The following is a 19,508-nucleotide window of genomic DNA, read 5'->3' as shown; positions in this document are numbered from 1 at the left end:
ATTGCCTTAGCTCTGGAGTACCCTCGCTACACCTCTCCACCTATCTGTCTCACTTTCCTCCTTTAAGACACTTCTTAAAATGTCTATGCTTTTGGCCATCTGGCCTAATACCTCCTTCCGTGGCTCAGCATCATACTTTGTTTTACAATGCTCCTGTGAAGTGCCTTGGATGTTTCATTACTTTAAAGGTGCTATATAAATATAAGTTGTTGTTGCTCTTGTCACTAGGTGGAATTATTTGCAATTAGTATTTTTTCAGCCTCTGGTTTTTCTCCTGTATTATAGATGTATACTATGGAAGAGAAATTTTGGGATGTTATTTCACAGGATGTCATAGAATCATGCAGCAAGGAAGGAGGGCATTCAACTCATCTTGTTTGTGTCGGCACTTTAAAAGTGATCCAATTAGTCCCCCTTCCCCCTCTTTTCTAAATAGCTCTGCAAATTTATCCTTTTCAAGGGTCTAACCAATTTTCCTTTTGAAAGTTAACAAAACTACTTCCACCACCTTTTCAAGTAGTGCATTTCAGATTGAGATTTTTTTTAAACACTTGAGTTTTTACAATTTCCCCATTGGATTTTTTTGTCAATTATCTTCAGTTTGTGTTCTCTGCTTACTGACCTTCCAGCAGGAGCAGTGTCTCCCTACCTACTTTATTAAAACCCCTCACAATTTTGAACATCTCCATTAGGTCACCCATAACTTCTCTGCTGAAAGGACAACAAACCCAGTTCCTCTTGTCTCTCCACATAACTGAAGTCCCTCCTGCCTGGTACCATGCTGATAAATCTCCTCTGCACCATTTCCAAGGTAGTATGTTACTGCAAATTGTACTCTTATCTAATTCAGTTTAAAATGGACCTGGAACAAAATGTATAATTATGAATACACAAGATTTTTCTATTTTGCACTCTCAATCTCTGCAGTTTACTGCAACCTACTTCAACATGTTTTCCCCCCTATAACAATACAATTTTTGCACTCATTTATACAGAAAAATTGTTAACTATACAATTTAAACTATAAAAGCAATTTTTTCCCAAATATTCTTGTACCGTCAAGTGCTGGAATCTGGTGGAAGAAAACCTAGCTAATCCAGCACAGCAGGCAAGCAAATTACAATTTAGTCATGCTCTTCGTTTTATATTATAGGCAAAGGGGACTGGCTCACTTGTTGTAGGGTTTAGACTTATTGGGGTAAAAGTTTTGTAATGCAAAGAATGGAGCAGTTACACCCAGCAGTTAATAAGATGTATTGTTGCAGGCAACATGCCTGTCAGTTGCATAATGCCTAGTAATCTGCAAAGTAAGAATGCACATAGCCAAGTTCACTCACCATATACATTCTTCTCGAATTGAATAAGCATTGCAATAATTAAAAAATACAGCTGACAAGGCCAAATGATGAGGACCTCTGGGCAAGGCATTCATCAATTTTGTTAAAGTGAATATTTTAGGATATTTTTAATTCATATTAACTTTATTTCTAGCTTGAAAATTGTGAAATAAGCTGCTTGATGAGCTAGTGGGTAAAGGCACCACCCACTGTAGCACCAAGCAATCAAGAATCTGGTTTTCATTCTTGCTCCATGGTGATTTAATTGGTCTCAGTTGAGACAGCACTTGGGGTAGGGTAGGGAGGAGAAAATCAGCCAGAATTTTCACTCCTGATAGTTAGCTGCTGAAAAGTATCATACACATGCCTGAACAGAATTGGACTTCGCTATGTGGTGGAATAGTCTTCTACCACTCACTAATTAGTGCATGAATCTAACAGCTAGAGGGCAGCCAGTAGCTATGGAATCATATTCTAACCAGTAGGAGAGGAAGGGAAAAAGTTTATCCTAAAAAAAATGTCGAACAACATAGATTAATTTGTATCTCTCTGGTGGTGTGGAAGAATGGTTTGGGCAATTGGCCTGATGGTATTTTTTTTGCTGCTATACAGAAACACTGTTGGTCTTCACAAAAACATAATTGAAACTAGAAACATACTATATAAAGAAGAGTAGGTACAAACCTTTTTTCCCACCATTGTGTGATGCAGCTCTTTACAATTTTACTGAAGTGACAGCTTTAGATTTGCCCATTAGAGGTGATTTTCTCTCAAAACCTTTCTTTTATGTGAGTTTCTAATTATGCTGTATCACTTCCTTCATAGGCAAGTGCACTTCCTGGATCTTCTTTTAATCTTGCACCATCTCACATGTTTGGAAATCGACTAAATCCCAACTCAGCAATGGCAGCTCTTATTGCACAGTCTGAGACCAATCAAGCAGGTAAGTTTGAACAGAGTTGAAAGGGACAGGAAAGATAAATGCGGCAAATAGTTTCTGGGATTTTTAATTAAAAGAAATGCTATTGCCAACTAGTTTTTCACCAGAAATTGCTTACTGATTAATTGAATACTACAGAAATTTTAAAAAATATACTAGACTTCGAATGGCCAGCCTTTACCAGTTTGTATGAATTATCTTTTCAGAATCTCAGGCAAATTTCAGGCAATCCTGTTCAACCTGAGACAGTGATGGAGAGAGGAATAGAGTTGGTGGGAAGGGTACAGAGTTTGTGGTGAAGACAGTGGCTTCGGTCTTACCAATGTTTAACTGGACTAAATTGTGACTTAACGGACAAGCAGTTTGTTAGCATTTGAGGCAGTGAAGCTGGATGTCATAAGAATACATGTGAAAGCTAACCCCTACCTGTGAATGATGTTGCTAAGAGCAACATGTGGATGGAGTTGAAGGATGGATTTTTAGTGAATGCCAGAGGTAACGCTGCGGCAAGGGGAAGAAAAGTAATTGCTAGAGTTGTTCTGACTATGATTGGGTATGTCAGAGTGGAGCCAAGCAAGGGCAGTTCCACTGAGCTGGGGAACAGAGACACAAGGTATCAGAAGAGGATGGTGTGGTTCATCATGTCAGTGTGCATTGATGATGGAAGAGTGAAGATGCACCACGGTGAAAGACAAAAGAGGATGTCACTTGATTACAACCATTATAGTGCTGTGACAAGGCACAAAGCAGATTGGCGTTGAGGGAAGAAGAATGGGCCCAGATTTGGAAGAAGAAGGCGTTAGAGGTTAGTGATGGGGAAGCAATTTGCAAGACTTACAAGATTAAAGGTAGATCTTGGTGTTTGGTAGTGGCTTAGAAAGGGAAAAGGACAGTACCTGAGGAGAGCAAAATATTTACATGGGAGCTGAGAAGGGAAATTGGGTGGTCAGAAGTTTGGTGACAGCGGGGTCCACAGAGCAAAGATGGTTGCCATGAACCAGGTGAATTTGGAAAGGGCATGAAGCAGAAAGGAAGGATGTTAAATAAAGACCTAAAGACAATTGCAGGCCTAGTGCAAGGTGGTAGACTTCAATTGGGATGCCAGGGGAAGCTGCATAAGAAACTGAACGAATGGTCTCAAACTTATAACAAAGAAGCCCATGAACAACTCATACTTGTTTTTGACCAGAGGACTGAGGGACCACAGGAGAGGAGCTTAAGGAGAAAAGAGGTTGTTGTCCTTTTTGCCTTCCAAGATGATCCTGGAACACGTGGTTGTTTTTAGCAGAGAGATGAGTCCCAATAGCAATTGAAATGATCAAATCAGATCTTATAATTCATGGCCAAACCAGGTATATGCCAAATAGCCTCAAGTCTCCGTCCCGTAACCTTGAGAGCATGAAGATGGGGGTTGTGCCAGAAGGAACAACCGGGAAGGAACCGAGTGATGTTTTTATTGGGAACAAGTGTGTCAAAGGTGGAGATAAGAGAGTGGTTGATCAGATTGACAGCTACAGAAGCCTAAAGGCTAAGGAATGTAAAAGTGCTATTATAAGTGGATAAGAGCAGGCCATTCAGCCATTTGACCCTGCTCGTAATTTCGTAAGATCATGGCTGATCTGATTGTGGCCTTAACTGCAATTTCCTACCTGCCTGCCACAGCCCCCCACCCCCCCATAACCCTTGACTCCCTTGTAGATCAAAAGTCTCTCTAACTCAGCCTTGAATATATTCAATAATCCAGCCTTCACTGGTCTCTGAGGAGGAAAATTCCAAAGACTAGCGATCCTCTGAGAAGAAATTCCCCCTTATGTCAGTCATAAATGGGAGACCCCTTATTTTTAAACTGTGCCCCTGAGTTCTAGCTTCCCCACGAGGGGAAGAATCCCCTCAGCATCTATCCTGTCACTGCCTTCGGAATCTTTATATGTTTCAATAAGATCACCTCTCATTCTTCTAAACTCCAATGATTGTAGGTCTAACCTGCTCAACATATCTGTAGCAAGACTCTTACACTCCATTCCCCTTGCAATATAGGCAAGCATTCCACTTGCCTTTCTAATTTCTTGTTACACTTGCATGCTAACTTTTTACAGTTCATGAACAAAGTCACCCAGATCCCTCTGTATCACAGCATTCTGCAATTTCTCTCCATTTTGATACCGTAAATTGCGGCATATAAGATGACCCCGTTTTTCCAGCCACAAAAATCATGCTTTTGCATATACTCGGCATATGTTTACCACACTTTTTAATCACGACATGTTATACTCACATTAGTAATCAGCCTCAATTTTTCATCCCACAAATGCATGTTTTACTTACAGTACTTGAGTTGGGTGCAAGGGATCAAGCAGGTGATATGGCTGTGTTGTGCAGATGTGTGGGAGTTTAAGAAATGTCCACTATTTGCGTAAGATGCTGATGACATTTCAAAATGGCAACCACCCACATCCATGTTGGCAGTTCACTTTTATATTTTGCGTATAAGTCGACTCCAGTTTTTGGGGGGATTTTTCGAGGCTTCAAAGGCTGACTTATACACTGACATCTATGGTGATATTCTGCTTTTCTGTTCTTCTAACAAAGTGGCACCCTCACGTTTCCCCACATTATATCCATCTGCCAAATTTTTGCTCACTCACTCCACTTATTAATATCCCTTTGCTGACTCTTTGTATCCTCCTCACAACTTGCTTTTCTAGCTATGTTTGTAACATCAGCAAATTTGTCTGCAATACACTGTCTCTTCATCCAAGTCATTAATATAGATCATAAATAGTTGAGACCCCAGCACCTGCAGCACTTCACTAGTTACAGTTTGCCAACTGAAAATGACCCATTTATTTTGATTCTGTTTCCTGTTAGTTGCCCAATCCTCTATCCCTGCTAAAATATCACCCCAGCATAATGAGCTCTTATCTTGTGTGTGGTACCTTATCAAATGTCTTTTGGAAATGCACATATCGACCATCTACTGTTTCCCTTTTATCCATGCTGCTTGTTAAACCCTCAAACAATGCTAATAAATTTAATCTAATCAATTTAACAGTTCAAGCTGATGACATTCATCAGAACATTCATCCACCTGAAATGTTAACTGTTTATTTCTCTATTGGTGCTGCCAGATCTGCTGAGTATTTCCAGCATTTTCTGTTTTTATAATTAAACATTGGCATTATGTTTAAGATTGCTGCAAATGCTGGAACCAAAGCTCAAGCTTTGAAGAGGGATGGACAGTTTAGATTTCAACTGCTTTATGCAGAGCATAGTAAATGTGTATGTCAGACCAGTCAGTTAGGCAATGAAGACAAAGTGTGTGGGAAATTTTGAGGGAAAATTGGATAGATATTTAAAGGATTATGTGATTGAGCGCAGTTCCTTTTTGGGACTGGTCAGATGAATTATAAAGTAATTTCCAGTCTTGTACCTTTAGCATTAAACAAAAAGTACAAAGCATTTCACAATCCAGCAAATGAAATACCTAGAATTGGTTCTAAGCCCCAGCCAGTAATGTCCGTCAGGGAGCAACAATGATACTGCAATCACATTACACTTTCATTTCAATTTTGGTTATTAATGAGAAAACAATTATCTTCTTTCATTGTTAGACCAGAGGAGGAAGGGAAAATGGGAGGGCATGTGTTTTACCTGCCTACCTGAAGAATTCCTTTTGGAGGGAAGCCATTTATTTACTTTGCCTCCTGTTTTTGTAGAAAATGTTTGTGGCAAAGTCCTTTCTTCCCCACACAAAATATTGAAGTCATAGAGCGATGATCAGACATTAATATGTGCTGCAGTTTTTAACATCATAATGCTGTAGTGTCTAAGTAGCAAGGATTACACGAGAAATGAAGAATATTCAGTTCGACACTCATCGTGTTTTTTGCTGTCCTTATTCTTTAAATTGCTTTAGCTGATTCACACAGATATTCTCACATCAAAGAAAGAATTTTTGACTTGGCTTTAACTACTGAAAAAAATTTTAGAAAGAAAATTGCTAGTTGCTTGCAGCTTCCATCCTATGAGAAATAGTCCATTTCTTTTTATAATTTTTCCAGGAAGTTGGTTACTGAAGTATCTTATGATATCTTCACTGTACTATTTCAGACAAAACAATTTAGATGTCGGAAGGAAAATGTTAATGCTGTTCTTACTAAGTATTAAAGCTCATTTTTCAGTGCTTGTAGTGTAAATGTTTGACTAAAGTTATTGGTATACTGGAATGTTGCAATGTCTCCTGTGGCTGAAGTGATTGATGTGTTCAATTCTCTTAGTTTTGTGCAGTGAATAAGAACACACCACTATATTTTGTCATGAATGGGCTGAGCCTCCCTTTTATTGTTCATGCAACTGTATTAGATTACTTTCTATGTCAAAGATCATAACCTACTAGAGAACATTTTGTTTGAAAAGTAAAAAATGTGTCCCTTTCAGTTTTAGCTTCCCTTTATTAATTTTGCTGGTATTTGTCTAAATCATTGTTACTAATAGTACATTATCCTGTAACTTTTAAAGAGGGATGGAGTGGTTGCTTCATTTTTCCTCGCGAATCAGTGACATCTGAAGGAAGCCATACTTTCTCTTTCTCTCCTCCCACCCACGACCTCCTGGGGGAGGGCTAAGCAATTTAACAAGAATGAATCAGTCATGCTTTTGGCTTGAAGAGAGGTCAGGAGGTCACATGACTCAATAACGTAAGGGAAACCCCTTTAAGGGGCCAAATTGGGTTCTTTAGTAGTAAACAGACCCTTTTCTAAAGACAGTAGTTGGTTAGTCAGTGCACAGCACAAATGACTGCCAGTGTAGTGGGCTTAAAATGTAAATTTACCCCACTGTAATGCAAAAGAATTGTAAAAAACCCTAACAAGTCAGAATGCAACTGCTTCTTGAGATTTCCCTTATTTTTCCTGTATTGACACTTTTATTGCGAATGGGGAAATGCCATATTAAGCAAAATGCCTTTGCTTCTAATCTCCTCCCTTAATTTCATGTAGTTACTGATGTTTTTGCTTGATTTTGCACCAAATCTTTTGAGGCAGTTTTCAGTGTTACTTGATAAAAACCAAAGCACATGTCTGTAGAATCCCTTTTTAAGTCACTGTTGTGCATTTCCAGCATTTTCTTTTTTTATTTCAGTTCCTGCTTATTCTACATTAACTTCAGTAGCAGGAGCACATCAAAAACTGAAGGCCGTCTTGGAGGACAACATGCCTGACCTCTACTGTGGTAGGGACCACGGGCACAGAAGTAAGTCCAGGGAGTCCATAAACTCAAGTCCAGGGACAGAGCAACAGCTGAGGTAACCCCTAGGCTTCTCAAAGAGCCAGGATATGGTGCATTAGATTCCAATGGAACTCAGTAGTCACCATCTGTTGGTCCCACCCAAATTTCCTTGCCCAGTATTGGCTGATAGGGTGAATATAATTGACCTAACCTGCACATCAAATTACTTGCAGGATGAGGTGATCATTTGACCACTGGAAAGGGTTTTTGTCATGCCCATGTGGCTGTAGAATTGATTTTGCTCTTGTTTGATGGACCAAATTGGTGGATTTGCTATTTTGAAATTGACCTTTTTTTCATTGTGCTACAAGTTTCCAGCAGGATTTCTTTCCATTATTTACTTCAATCTTTCTAATTATTTCGTCGTCAGTGCAATTTTTTAAACTTTTGTGTTGTAGAATACTGAAGCTTGGAAAAAGCTATCTTGCAACAAAAATCTGCTTTACAAATAATGTTGAACTGTTGGTCCTCACTCTAGGTTTTCCATTGCCTCAAGACGTCATGTGTTGACTGCCACATGTTCTCCCTTTTTCTGCACTGCACAAACTTGTCAATTCACTAAAAATGTCCTTAAATAAGAGAGACATGCCATGGATGGGTCTTCCTTAAATGAGCAACAACTCCAAGTACATTGATGTTTGATTATTTAAGAGGTAATTTTCTAAGTGAAACCTTGGTTTCCAAGTTGGCATTGGGCTCTCACAAAAGACAAAGAGAATGGGGAGGTGGTGTTAATCATTGACACTGGCTGTGGGCTCAATCTCTATGCAAGTTATTGGATCTGTTCAAGTGATCAGAGCATCCCAGTTGTCAACTGGGAGGGTTTTCCAACTGCCGTGGCACCAGCCTTCCAATTCGGCCTGAACAATTACATAAAAACATAAGAAATAGGAGCAGGAGTAGGCCATTTGGCTCCCCAAGCCTGCCCCACCATTCAATAAGATCGTGGCTGATATGCCCCAGGCCTCAACTCCTTTTTTGGACGTTTCGAGTCTGTATGACTTCTTCAGAACATGCGCGAAACGTTAACTCTTGTTTCTCGCTCCACAGATGCTGCCAAACCTGAGTTTTTCCAGCATTTTTTGTTTTTACCCCACTAAACAGCAGCAAATAGGGTGAAAGGGGTAAAAGGAATGGTAATAAGACAAAATTAATGGCTCTTTACTAAAATGCATATAGTCTTCAGAGCAAAATAAATGAATTAATGGCAAAATTGGAGGTTAATGGGTATGATCTTATAGCCATTACGGAGGGTTGGTTACAGAGAGATCAAAGCTGGGAACTAAATATTCAGGGGTAAGTGACTTTTCGAAAGGACAGGCAGGAAGGAAAGGGTGGTGGGGTAGCTTTGTTAATATGAGATGGAATAAGTACAATAGCAAGAAATGACCTTGGATCATATGGATGGAAGTATGAAATAACAAGGGGAAGAAGACATTGGTGGGAGTAGTCTATAGACCTCCTAACAGTAGCTATATGGTAGGACAGAGAATAAATCAGGAGATAATGAGGGCATGCAAAAAAGGCAGCACATTAATCGGAGATTACTTTAATCTTCATGTACATTGGGAAAATCAAATTGCAGAGGTAGCCACGAGCAAGAATTCACAGTGTATTCGAGACAATTTCCTAGAACAATATGTTGTGGATCCAACCAGGGATCAGGCTATTTTGGATCTGGTAATGTGTAATGATCCTGGTAACATAATAAATGAGCTCAGGGTAAAAGATCTCCTCAGAAACAGTGACCATAACTTGGTAGAATTTAGCATTCAAGAGTGAAAAGCTTGGGTTGGAAACAACTATGCTAAACTTAAATAAGGGTAATTACGAAGGAATGAGAGCAGAGTTGGTTGGAGTGGACTGGGAAAGGAGTTTAGCAGCAAAGACAGTTGATGAACAATGGCGTTTAAGAAAATAGCTCCTGACTCTCAACAAAGATATATCCCAGTGAGGAAGAAGGATTCTAGGAAGTGGATAAACCCAACCATGGCTAACCAAGGAAGTTAAGGGTAGTATCAAATTGAAAGAAAAGATACATAATGTGGCAAACATTAGTGGTAAGCCAGAGGATTGGGAAGTTTTAGAAACCAACAAAAGATGACCAAAAAAGAATAGGGGGAAAAAATAAACTTTTGAGGGTAAACTATCAAGTAATATAAAAACAGACAGTAAGAGCTTCTTTAAATATATAAAAAGGAAGAGAGAGGCCAAAGTGAACAGAGGCCCCTTAGAGAATGAGGCTGGGGAAATAATAATGGGGAACCAGGAAATGGTAGAGGAGTTGAGTAAATACTTTGCATCAGTCATCACAGTAAAAGATACTAAATGCATTCCAAAAATACTAAATAATCAAGGAGCAAAATGGAGGGGGGGGTGATGGATGCGGAAATAAATACAATACCTATCACTAGAGAAAAAGTACTAGGGAAACTAATGGGGCTAAAGGCCGATAAGTCCCTTGGACCTGATGGGTTGCATCCTAGGATATTAAAGGAAGTAGCTACAGAGATAGTGGATGCACTGGTAATAATCCTCCAAGGGTCCTTAGATTCTGGATAAGTCCCAGAGGATTGGAAAACTGCCAATGTAACACCCTTAGTCGAAAAGGGAGGGAAACATAAAACAGGTAACCATAGACCAGTTAGTTTAACATCCGTCATTGAGAAAATGTTAGTCTATTATAAAGGATGTAATAGCAGAGCATTCAGGAATGCATAATATAATCAAGCAGAGTCAGCATAGCCGCACATAAGGTTACTTAATAAGATACGAGCCCATGGTGTTGGGGGTACTTATATTACCATAGATAGAGGATTGGCTAAGTAATAGACGATAGAGTTGGGATAAGGGGTGCATTTTTCAGGATGGCACCCTCTAACTAGTGGAGTACCATAAGGATCAGTGCTGGGGCTGCAATTATTTACAATATATATTAATGACTTGGATGAGGGAAGTGAATGTATTATCACCAAGTTTGCGGATGATACAAAAATAGGTGGGCAGGCAACTAGTAAGAGCTCTCCCTCCCTTATGTTACACCGTGTTTGTACTTCAGCTTTCAGATAAATAATCCTGATCCAGAATTCCTCTAGCTGCTTATGCTTTCTGCAGATGTGTTTGTTCTGGATTTCCTTGACGTCCAAAAGCTTCTACAATCCACAGCTACAACATAATACCTGTCCTGCCAATGACATTTAGTTAATTTAATTTCTTTTTTAATTAAGTTAATAATTCCTATGTATACTACAATTTACTGTGCTTATTAAATGCTAGTCCCACCTACAACTAAAAGTTGTATATTTCTTAATTACACAGGTAGGTGTTTTAGGTATTTATTGTATTATTTTAGTTTATATTTTATTTTAAATTTTCAGTTCTTTTAATTTATAGATTTGCCTTAACTCTGGTGTCCAAGGCTGGCTATTAACACACTGTCTCTTACACCAAGCACTTACTGACCAATCAACTTACTAATTCCTGTGATGTCACAGTTATTTTTTCTCACCGAGTCACTTCAGCAGCTGAAATGGTGCTCCTGACTCTCGACCACCTCTAGTCAGCTCTGAGGTGGGAAAGGCTGCGCTCCAAATCCTGGGCTGTATTTATAGTGCTCCCGACTCCTGACTGCCTCTGGTAAGCTCCCAGATAAGAAAGGCTGTGCTCTGACCCCCAGGCTGTATTTATGGTGCTCCTAACTGCTTCTGGTCAGCTCCCAGGTAGGAAAGGCCATTCTCCGATCCCCAGGCTGTAGTTAAGGCGCTCCCGACTGCCTCTGGTCAGCTCCCAGGTAGGAAAGGCCACACTCTGATCCCCAGGGTGTATTTATGGTACTTCCAACTGCCTCTGGTCAGCTCGCAGGTAAGAAAGGTACCTCGTATTAACCCTGAGTGTTAGACTAAGATAAAATAAATTGTTTTATCTTTTTGACCTTGTATAGTAAGGTTTATTTTTGTATGTTTAAAACCTGTGGAGTCTTGTGGCTTTATTCACTTAGCAAGTGTCTTGAATCTCAGGCTTTGTCTACTTTCAACAAAAAATTATTGGCCTCTAACCAGATCTTACTAAAAACTTGAGGGCCTGGTCTAGGATCATTACACTGGGTGGTTTCAGTCTTGTTCTTTGTACCTACAATAATTAATGTAGAGGGGCATTAACTTTCAGAAATCTAAACAATGGGATAATTAGCTGGGTTTTGAAAAGAAGAAGCTTCTATTTTATATCCATTGAGTCAGTGCCATAGTGCTTCCCTTTATGTGAGGGAGTGCAAATGTAGTGGAGGAAAAAGGGGAACCGATCATGCGTTTCTTCTAGGAGTAGTTTTAAATGTTCGTAATGCATAGATAAAGTTTTGTATCATTCATTGTTGACCTTGGCTCCATGGCAGCACACTCACTGCATCAGAAGGTCACAGTTTCAAGCCCCACTGCAAAAGCTAGAGCAAATAGTCTATGATGACTGATGCAGTACTGGAAAAATACTACCTTGATGGAGGTGGTTCAAAGTGCCAGTGACTGGGTTACTATGCTATTTTTGTATATTAGTACTTTGAAGTTGACGAAATGAGGAACCATGTTTTATTAAATACCAGATCTGATGCTCACAGCGGAGTTCAATTTTTTGCAAGAATGTCTTAGACTTTTGGGTTACCCTTGAGTTCATTCTCTGCTGCCACATCCAGTCATGGAATCAAGGGCAACATTCAGAATGTATTAAATACCACAGGATAAAGTGAAAATCAGATGACCTCAACAGCCCTTGTGCATTTGGTGTTTTTTTCATGTTCCCATATAAATTTGGTCCGTAGCATTTTCTGGCACTTACTCTTTCGCAACCAATTGTTTAACTTTATCCATAGAAGCTTAAAGGCATTCAGGTGAACAACATATAAACCAGCTGTAAGCATTTTAAGGCAGCAGTAAACTTTTCAAGCTGTGTGTCACTTTTAGTATTTAACTAGAAAAATCAACTTTTTGAGTTGATGTTGTGGGCTTTCAGTAATGATTGGTCTAATCAGTTGGAAGGTGAGTCTGAAGCCTATCAGAATGAATCAGATTGATTGAAGGACACAATTGTGGCCAATTGAATCTAGCTCAAGGAAGGAATTTACTCTTGTCAGCAGCATTTGTTGTTTGCACATAAGCAGAAAAGTTTGAGCAGTTCGATTAATGGCTACAAGTACAGCTGCACCTTTGTGTTTATCTCCAAATATTTTTCTTTTTAGCTGTTCTCTCATTGTATTGCTTATTAAATTGAGGGATACGTTTTATAATAGTATGAGTGATGGGGAAAGCATTTCAGCCAGTCAATGTGATACTTACACGATATGTGTCTGTTACATACAAGACGTTTAATATGTTGCATGTTTTGGTTGTGGCGGGTGTGTATACTGAGGGGTAGATGTTTAGGAATGTTGTCTTGTTAACTTAGATAATTTATTTTCTTAAAGACTGCTTGCATTAGATTTTTTGAGTAAATATGAGGATGTTCCCTGATTTGAAATGTATTAAATGGTGTTATTTAAGCAATCTGTCATTGCAAATACAGAATTCAGGATTGGAATGGTGATAAGTTTTACTTCATTAAGAAAGAATGCACTGAGATTTCTATACTTAAGCATTAACTACAATGAAATGTAATGGTGACTCTTAGCCTGTCTTTTGGGTAAGTTGCGGTGCCTGGTTATGTTAGGTAACTTTGAAAATTATTTATGCTTGCTTACATGTTGAAGATGAGGTCCTTTTGTTAGAATGCAGTAACTGGATAAAGAATTTGCCCTGTCAGTATTGGAGAAGCTGGTAACTGCAGATAAAACTGGGGGAGTGTCAAAAAATAAAAATAAATAAAATAAATCTTATAAACAAAGCAGTGTATGTAGAAATTAATATTGGTAGTAATAATAGATGAACACTCAACATATCCACATGTTGTTTTCCTGCTTTTTTAATGCAGGTGTGAAGAGCTTAAAAATTAACACCTCCGTTTTGAGCATGACAGAGTAATAGAGTCATTATGACAGCAAAGAAGGGCATTTTGACCACCCGGGTAACGCCGGTTCTCTGTAGCGCAATCCAATCAGCTCCATTCTATCCCCATAGCACGGCGAGTTAATTACCCTCTCAAGCGCTCATCCAATTTCCCTTTGAAATCATCGATTACCCTCATTTCTGCTACCCTTGTAGTCAGTAAGTTCCAGATCATTATCACTTGCTGCGAGAAAATGTTCTTCTCACCTCTTACACACCCCTCCCCACACCCCACTTCCCTGTATCTCTTGTGCATAACCTTAAATCTGTATCCCCTGGTCCTTGTTAGATCAGCTAGTATGAGCAGCTTATCTTTGTCTACTTTATCTAAACCTGGCATAATCTTGACCACCGATATCAAATCTCCCCTCAACCTTATTTTCTCCAGCCAACAACTCCAACTTCTCCAAACTAACTTTGTCACTAAAACCCACTCTGGTAAAACTCCTTGACAAGCACTTAAGGAACCTTACAGCCTCCCTAAAGTGTGGTGACCAGAACTGGATGCAATACTATAGTTGATGCCTAGTCATAGTTTTTTTTTAAGGTTCAGCATAACCTCGACAGTGGTTTTATGGTCGACAGTGGTTTCATGGTCATCATTACTAGGACTAGCTTTTTAATTCCAGATTTATTAACTGAATTCAATTTCCACCAGCTGCCACGGTGGGATTACAACCTAATGTCTCCAGAGTATTAGCCTGGGCATCTGGATTGCTAGTCCAGTGACATTACCACTATGGCACTGCCTCTCCATCTGCTAATTGTTTACCTATTCTTGTCCACCCTATGTATGTCCTGTTTCAGTTCATTGGAATTATCCTCACTGTTTGCCGCACTTCCAAGTATGCTAACGTTGGCATATTGTTGAAAATTTATTCCAGACTCTCTATTCCCACATCCAAGTTGTGTGACAGTGGTCTTGCCCTTGGGAAACACCACTATCTATCATTTTTAAAATACATTCATGGGATGTGGGCATCACTGGCAGGGCCAGCATTTATTGCCCATCCCTAGTTGCCCTTGAGAAAGTGGTGGTGCGCTACCTTCTTGAACTGCTGCTGTCCATATGGTGTAGGTACACTCAAAGTGCTGTCAAGAAGGGAGTTCCAGGATTTTGACTCAGTGACAATGAAGGCACAGCGATATAGTTCCAAGTCAGGATGGTGAGTGGCTTGGAGGGGAACTTCCAAGTGGCAGTGTTCCCATGTGTCTGTTGCCCTTGTCCTTCTGGATGGTAGCAGTCGTGGGTTGGATGGTGCTGTGTGTCTTGTTTTTTGTTTCAATGATGCACACAGGCCATCGACATTGTAGCTGAGCTAACTTTATTGGTAACACATTTTCTGAACATAAATACACATCTGCAGTAAATGAATTCTATCAAGACAGATTCCAGCATGTGCTATCTGACCTTCAATCCCCAGGTCAGGTTACCCTCTATCTAGTACAGAGTACCACATAATATCTAATACTGGAGTCCACTAGCACAATCAACCACTCATGACATTTCCTTTTTTTCTTTAAAAAAAAAAGTTTTATACAACTCAAGTGCGCAAAATCTTATCTATTCTTTCTCACTCTGTTTTGACAAGTCTGTTTTGTCTTTTACTCAACCCTGTATCTCTGGGGTTTTTTTTTTACAATTCTTCCACTGGATGTTCTGAATGGTGACAGGTGATTTTGAAAGACAAGGGGCCTTCTCCAGCTCTGTGTCACTATCACCCCTAGGATAATTTTCAGGACTCTCAGGTTTTGATTGGTTATCTGTTGCTTTACTAGTGCATTCTGGTTTTTGATCTTCAGCTACACTTTCTGGTTCAGAGCACGGTTGTGTTTCATTAGGTTTCCATAAGAATTTCCGGTTTCTCTGTAGTCCATTTGGCGTCTGCACTATGTAAGACCATGGTTCTTTTGTGATTCCTGTGACAATAGGATTCCAGATCCCTTCATGCTGAATCCTCACTGTCTCTCCCATGTTCAGGTTGGGCACCTCGATCAAAGTACTGTTTCTGCTTCTGCTGTCTCAGTTTGAGCTGGTCCTGCACATTGCAGCTCACTGGCTGTGGAAATAACAGTTGGGTGCAGTTGGAAGCCTAGTTCTTAATCTTCTCCCCATTGGGAGCTGTGCTGGAGATGATCCAATACCCTCTAATAGACTGTTCCTGAAATCCAGCAGAGCCAGTTAAGGGTCTCTTCAGTCCGCCTTTGCCTTCTTCAACAGGTGCTTTAAGGTCTGTACAGCATTTGTGGTGGATATTTGGGACTTGACATAGTGTGGCAAAACTCCTTGTCCTGTGCAAATTTGCAAAACTCAGTGCCTGAGAATTGTGGACCATTATCTGAGATGAGCACTTCAGGTCTTCTGTGGAGAGCAAAAATTGATTTTAAATGATTTATTAGTGTCGCTCTTGCTATCATTTCTCAGCAGCATAGACTCAAATAAACTTCGAGTAATAACCTATTGTTAGAAGGTACTCACTGTTGTCAAATGTGAACAAGTCCACTCCAATTTTCTGTCAGGGCCTCTCTGGAACACGGTGTGGTTAAAGTTTTTTTTTGTCTCAGCTTACTGCACTTTTGGCACATTGCACACATTCACCATTTCCCTAATTTGTGTTCCCATTCCAGGCCAATATATTACATCTCAAGCTCTTCTGCATATTTCTATGCCGAGGTGGCTTTCATGTATGCGCTGCAACATTTCTTTCCTCAGTGTTTGAGGAATTATAATCTTTTCTCCCCTGAAAACTATTCCTTCTGCTACATGAAGTTCCTCACTAAAGTTCCAGTACTCTTGTACAGCAGAAGGGCCTCTTCTCCTGTGTAGGCCAGCTAGTTTGCACAATCTGCTGCAGTTTTCTTAGGTTGGAGTTATTATTGGTTGCTTCCATGATCTCATCCAGTTTGATTACAGCCACAGGTAAGTTCTTTGTCAGCATGTGAACTTGTACTTCCATTTCTTTATCCTCTTCCATTTCTTTATCCTCTTCCTCTGTGATGGGTAGGTATGCACGTGACAGAGTGTCTGCGACGTACATTGCTTTGTCCAGTTTGTATTTAACTCTGACCTGGTACTTCTGCAGATGCATTAGTAATCTTTGGATTCTTGGTGGTGCACAGTTCAGGGGCTTTTTAAGTATAGCTTCCAAAGGCTTTTGAACAGACTCTATCTCCACGTCTTTGCCATAGACAAACTGGTGGAAGTGTTCTAGGCCAAATACAATTGCTAGCATGGCTTTCTCTATTTGAGCATACTACTGCTGTGTTTCATTCATTGCCTTTGAAGCGTATACCACTGGTGCCTCATTTTGCAAGAGGACAGCTCTTAGGCCAGTCTTTGAAGCATCTACTGAGACCTTGACTGGCTGATATCGTAATACTTTAACACTGATGCCTGGGTCAGTATTCCCTTCAGACTGATTAAAACTTCCTGGTGACTTTGTTCCCTGTGCCATTCCACATCATTTTGTAGAAGTTTTCTGAGAGGTGCTATCAGGCCTGACATGTTAGGAATGAATGTCCAAAGATAGGTCACCATTCCAAAAAACTTCTCCAAGTCTTTCTTGCATTCTAGGGGTGGCATGTTCACGACTGCTTCAGTTTAATTCAGGTCCGGTTTCAGCCCCTCACTTGTTAGCACATGTCCCAAGTACTTGATTTCATGAAGACTTATGTTGCACTTTTCCTCTTTCAACTTGAGGTTCCTTTCTCTAGCCCTGGCCAGCACATGCCTCAGTCTATGTTCGTATTCTTCTCATGAGGCTCCCCAGACCAGCACATTGTCGATACACCTTCAACCCTTCAAACAGCTACTTCACTGTTCTGTGGAACACCTCCAGGGATGAATTAATACCAAAAAGTGTAAAAACCAGTATCGCCCATATGGTGTGTTGAAGGTACAGATCATCCAGCTTGACTGTCAGAAGCCTGAACTCTCATTCGAGACTGAATAACGTTTAGCATCAGCTAACTTATGTGACCTCTTTTACCATGGGCAGCTGGTAATGCTTTCTTTGTACTGCCTGGTTTAGGTCGCTGGGATCCAGACAGACTCGCAGATTCCCACCTGATCTGTCTACAGTTACAATTGGATTGTTTTGTCGGTCCTTCAATTTTCTTGATGATGTGAAGTTTCTTTGTTCTGTCCCAACTCTGCTTTCAGTTGTTCTCAGCATTACTGGTGTCTTCCTGAGCTGGTGTATTTGGGGTGTCACAGTTTCGTCAATTTTGAAGATGTGTTCTCCTTTTAGACAACCAACACTCTTGAATACGTCTTTATACTCCCTCAGGATGTCATCAATGGTGACAGTCGTTATCCTCTTGATTAGCTTCAGATTTTCAAAAGCTTTTATTCCAAGAATGGGTTTTGCATCAGTTTTCACCACTATGAATGGAAGTGCTCGAGACTGTTTTTTTGTTGTTCACTTTAAGTGTGCACTGGCCTTCTACTGCAATTTTTTGCATAAAAAAGTAGGCAACTTCACTTTTGTTTGAGTTAGCTGTTTTTCTTTGCTTATCTTATGGTACAGGCTTATGGGAATGACGTTTGCTTGTGCACCTGTGTCAAGTTTGAAACTCACCATCATTCACCAATTTTTAAATCAACCTTCCATTCGTCTTGTTTGGAATCTGTTGTTACTGCGCCAACGAAAAGTTGGGTTTGTGTCTCTGTCAATCATGTGCGCTTTCTTCATTTTACAAATCTTAGCGAAGTGATTTAGTTTATCACGGTTCCTACACTGCTGTGTGCAGGCTGGACAACTACGTGGTAAGTGCCTGTTCTGCATTGGCTGCATTTAAATGTTTTAATGGCAGTTTTGTTCTTTTTACATTCAGACTGTCTATTTGATCTTTCCTTGGGCTGTTTCTGTTTAACTGCATCTAATTGCTTGACTGCGTGCGACTTATCATCTTCTGTCATCTGCTTAATCTAGCATTTCATTGTTTCAGCTGCTTTGCAGATAGTTATTGCTTTCTCCAGCTTGAGGTCAGCTCTCAGAAGCCATTCTCTCAGAGTGTCAGTTGCGATTCCGCAAATTATTCTTGGATGAGTGACTCTTCAAGCTCTCCAAATTCACACGATTTAGCTCATTTTCTCAGCTTAGTTACATACTGATCAAGGTTGTCACTGCCTTGTGTGCATGTAAAAAAAAAAAAATCTGTATCTTTCATATGTGATGTTTTCCTTCAGGCTGCAGTAGGCTTCAAATTTTTCCATTATTTCTTTCAAGTCATTTTGTTTCTCATCACTTTCAAACAAGAATGTGTTATAGACTTCTAGAGCTGCTTCCCCTGCTATATGAAGAAAGGCGGAAGACTGTACCTGAGGATCTTTTTTTTATCACTGCCCATTGCTGTGAGTTACAGCTTGAATTGCTGCTGGAACCACATCCAGTTTTTGGCGAGATTGCCTTCCAAACTGAGGTCATCCGATGCTTTTAGAACCTCCATTGTTGCATTTAGGTTAATTCTGACACCATGTCTTGATTTTTGTTTCAATGATGCACACAGGCCGTCGCCATTTTAGCTGAGTTAACTTTATTGATAACACATTTTCTTAACATAAACGGATATCTGCAGTAACTGAATTCTATCGAGACAGGTTCCAACATGTGCTATCTGACCTTCAATCCCCAAGTCCCTTGAATCCCCAAGTGACCGCCTATCTAGTGCAGAGTACCGCGGAGCATCTAATGCTGGAGTCCACTACTGCAATCACCTATTATCATGGGATTGTCTAAGAAGCCTTGGTGAATTGCTGTAGTGCATCTTTTGGATGGTATTATGTGTCAGTGGTGGAGGGAATGAATGTTTGAGGATGGAGATCCAATAAAGCAGGCTGTTTTGTCCTGGAAGGTGTCAAGCTTCTTGAGTGTTATTGGAGCTTCACTCATCCAGGCAAATGGAGTGTATTCCATC

General features: G+C 40.0%; 1 protein-coding gene across 11 annotated transcripts in view; it reads left to right on the top strand.

Annotated features, from left to right (window-relative positions):
- Positions 1–19,508, top strand: part of mllt10 (MLLT10 histone lysine methyltransferase DOT1L cofactor) — a 319,789-nt gene that overhangs the window by 255,019 nt on the left and 45,262 nt on the right. For 10 of the 11 annotated variants that reach the window (XM_041185205.1, XM_041185194.1, XM_041185198.1 and 7 more), the window contains 2 exons: positions 2,163–2,280; positions 7,417–7,527. In XM_041185205.1, the coding sequence (XP_041041139.1) occupies positions 2,163–2,280; positions 7,417–7,527 (229 nt within the window). The remainder of the gene's footprint in view (positions 1–2,162; positions 2,281–7,416; positions 7,528–19,508) is intronic. The other variant, XM_041185195.1, reaches the window with a different exon arrangement.

The sequence above is a fragment of the Carcharodon carcharias genome, chromosome 3 (genome assembly GCF_017639515.1).
Source record: "Carcharodon carcharias isolate sCarCar2 chromosome 3, sCarCar2.pri, whole genome shotgun sequence".
NCBI lineage: Eukaryota > Metazoa > Chordata > Chondrichthyes > Lamniformes > Lamnidae > Carcharodon > Carcharodon carcharias.
Note: the sequence above shows the minus strand (reverse complement) of the source record. Positions and strands in the feature narration are given on the sequence as shown.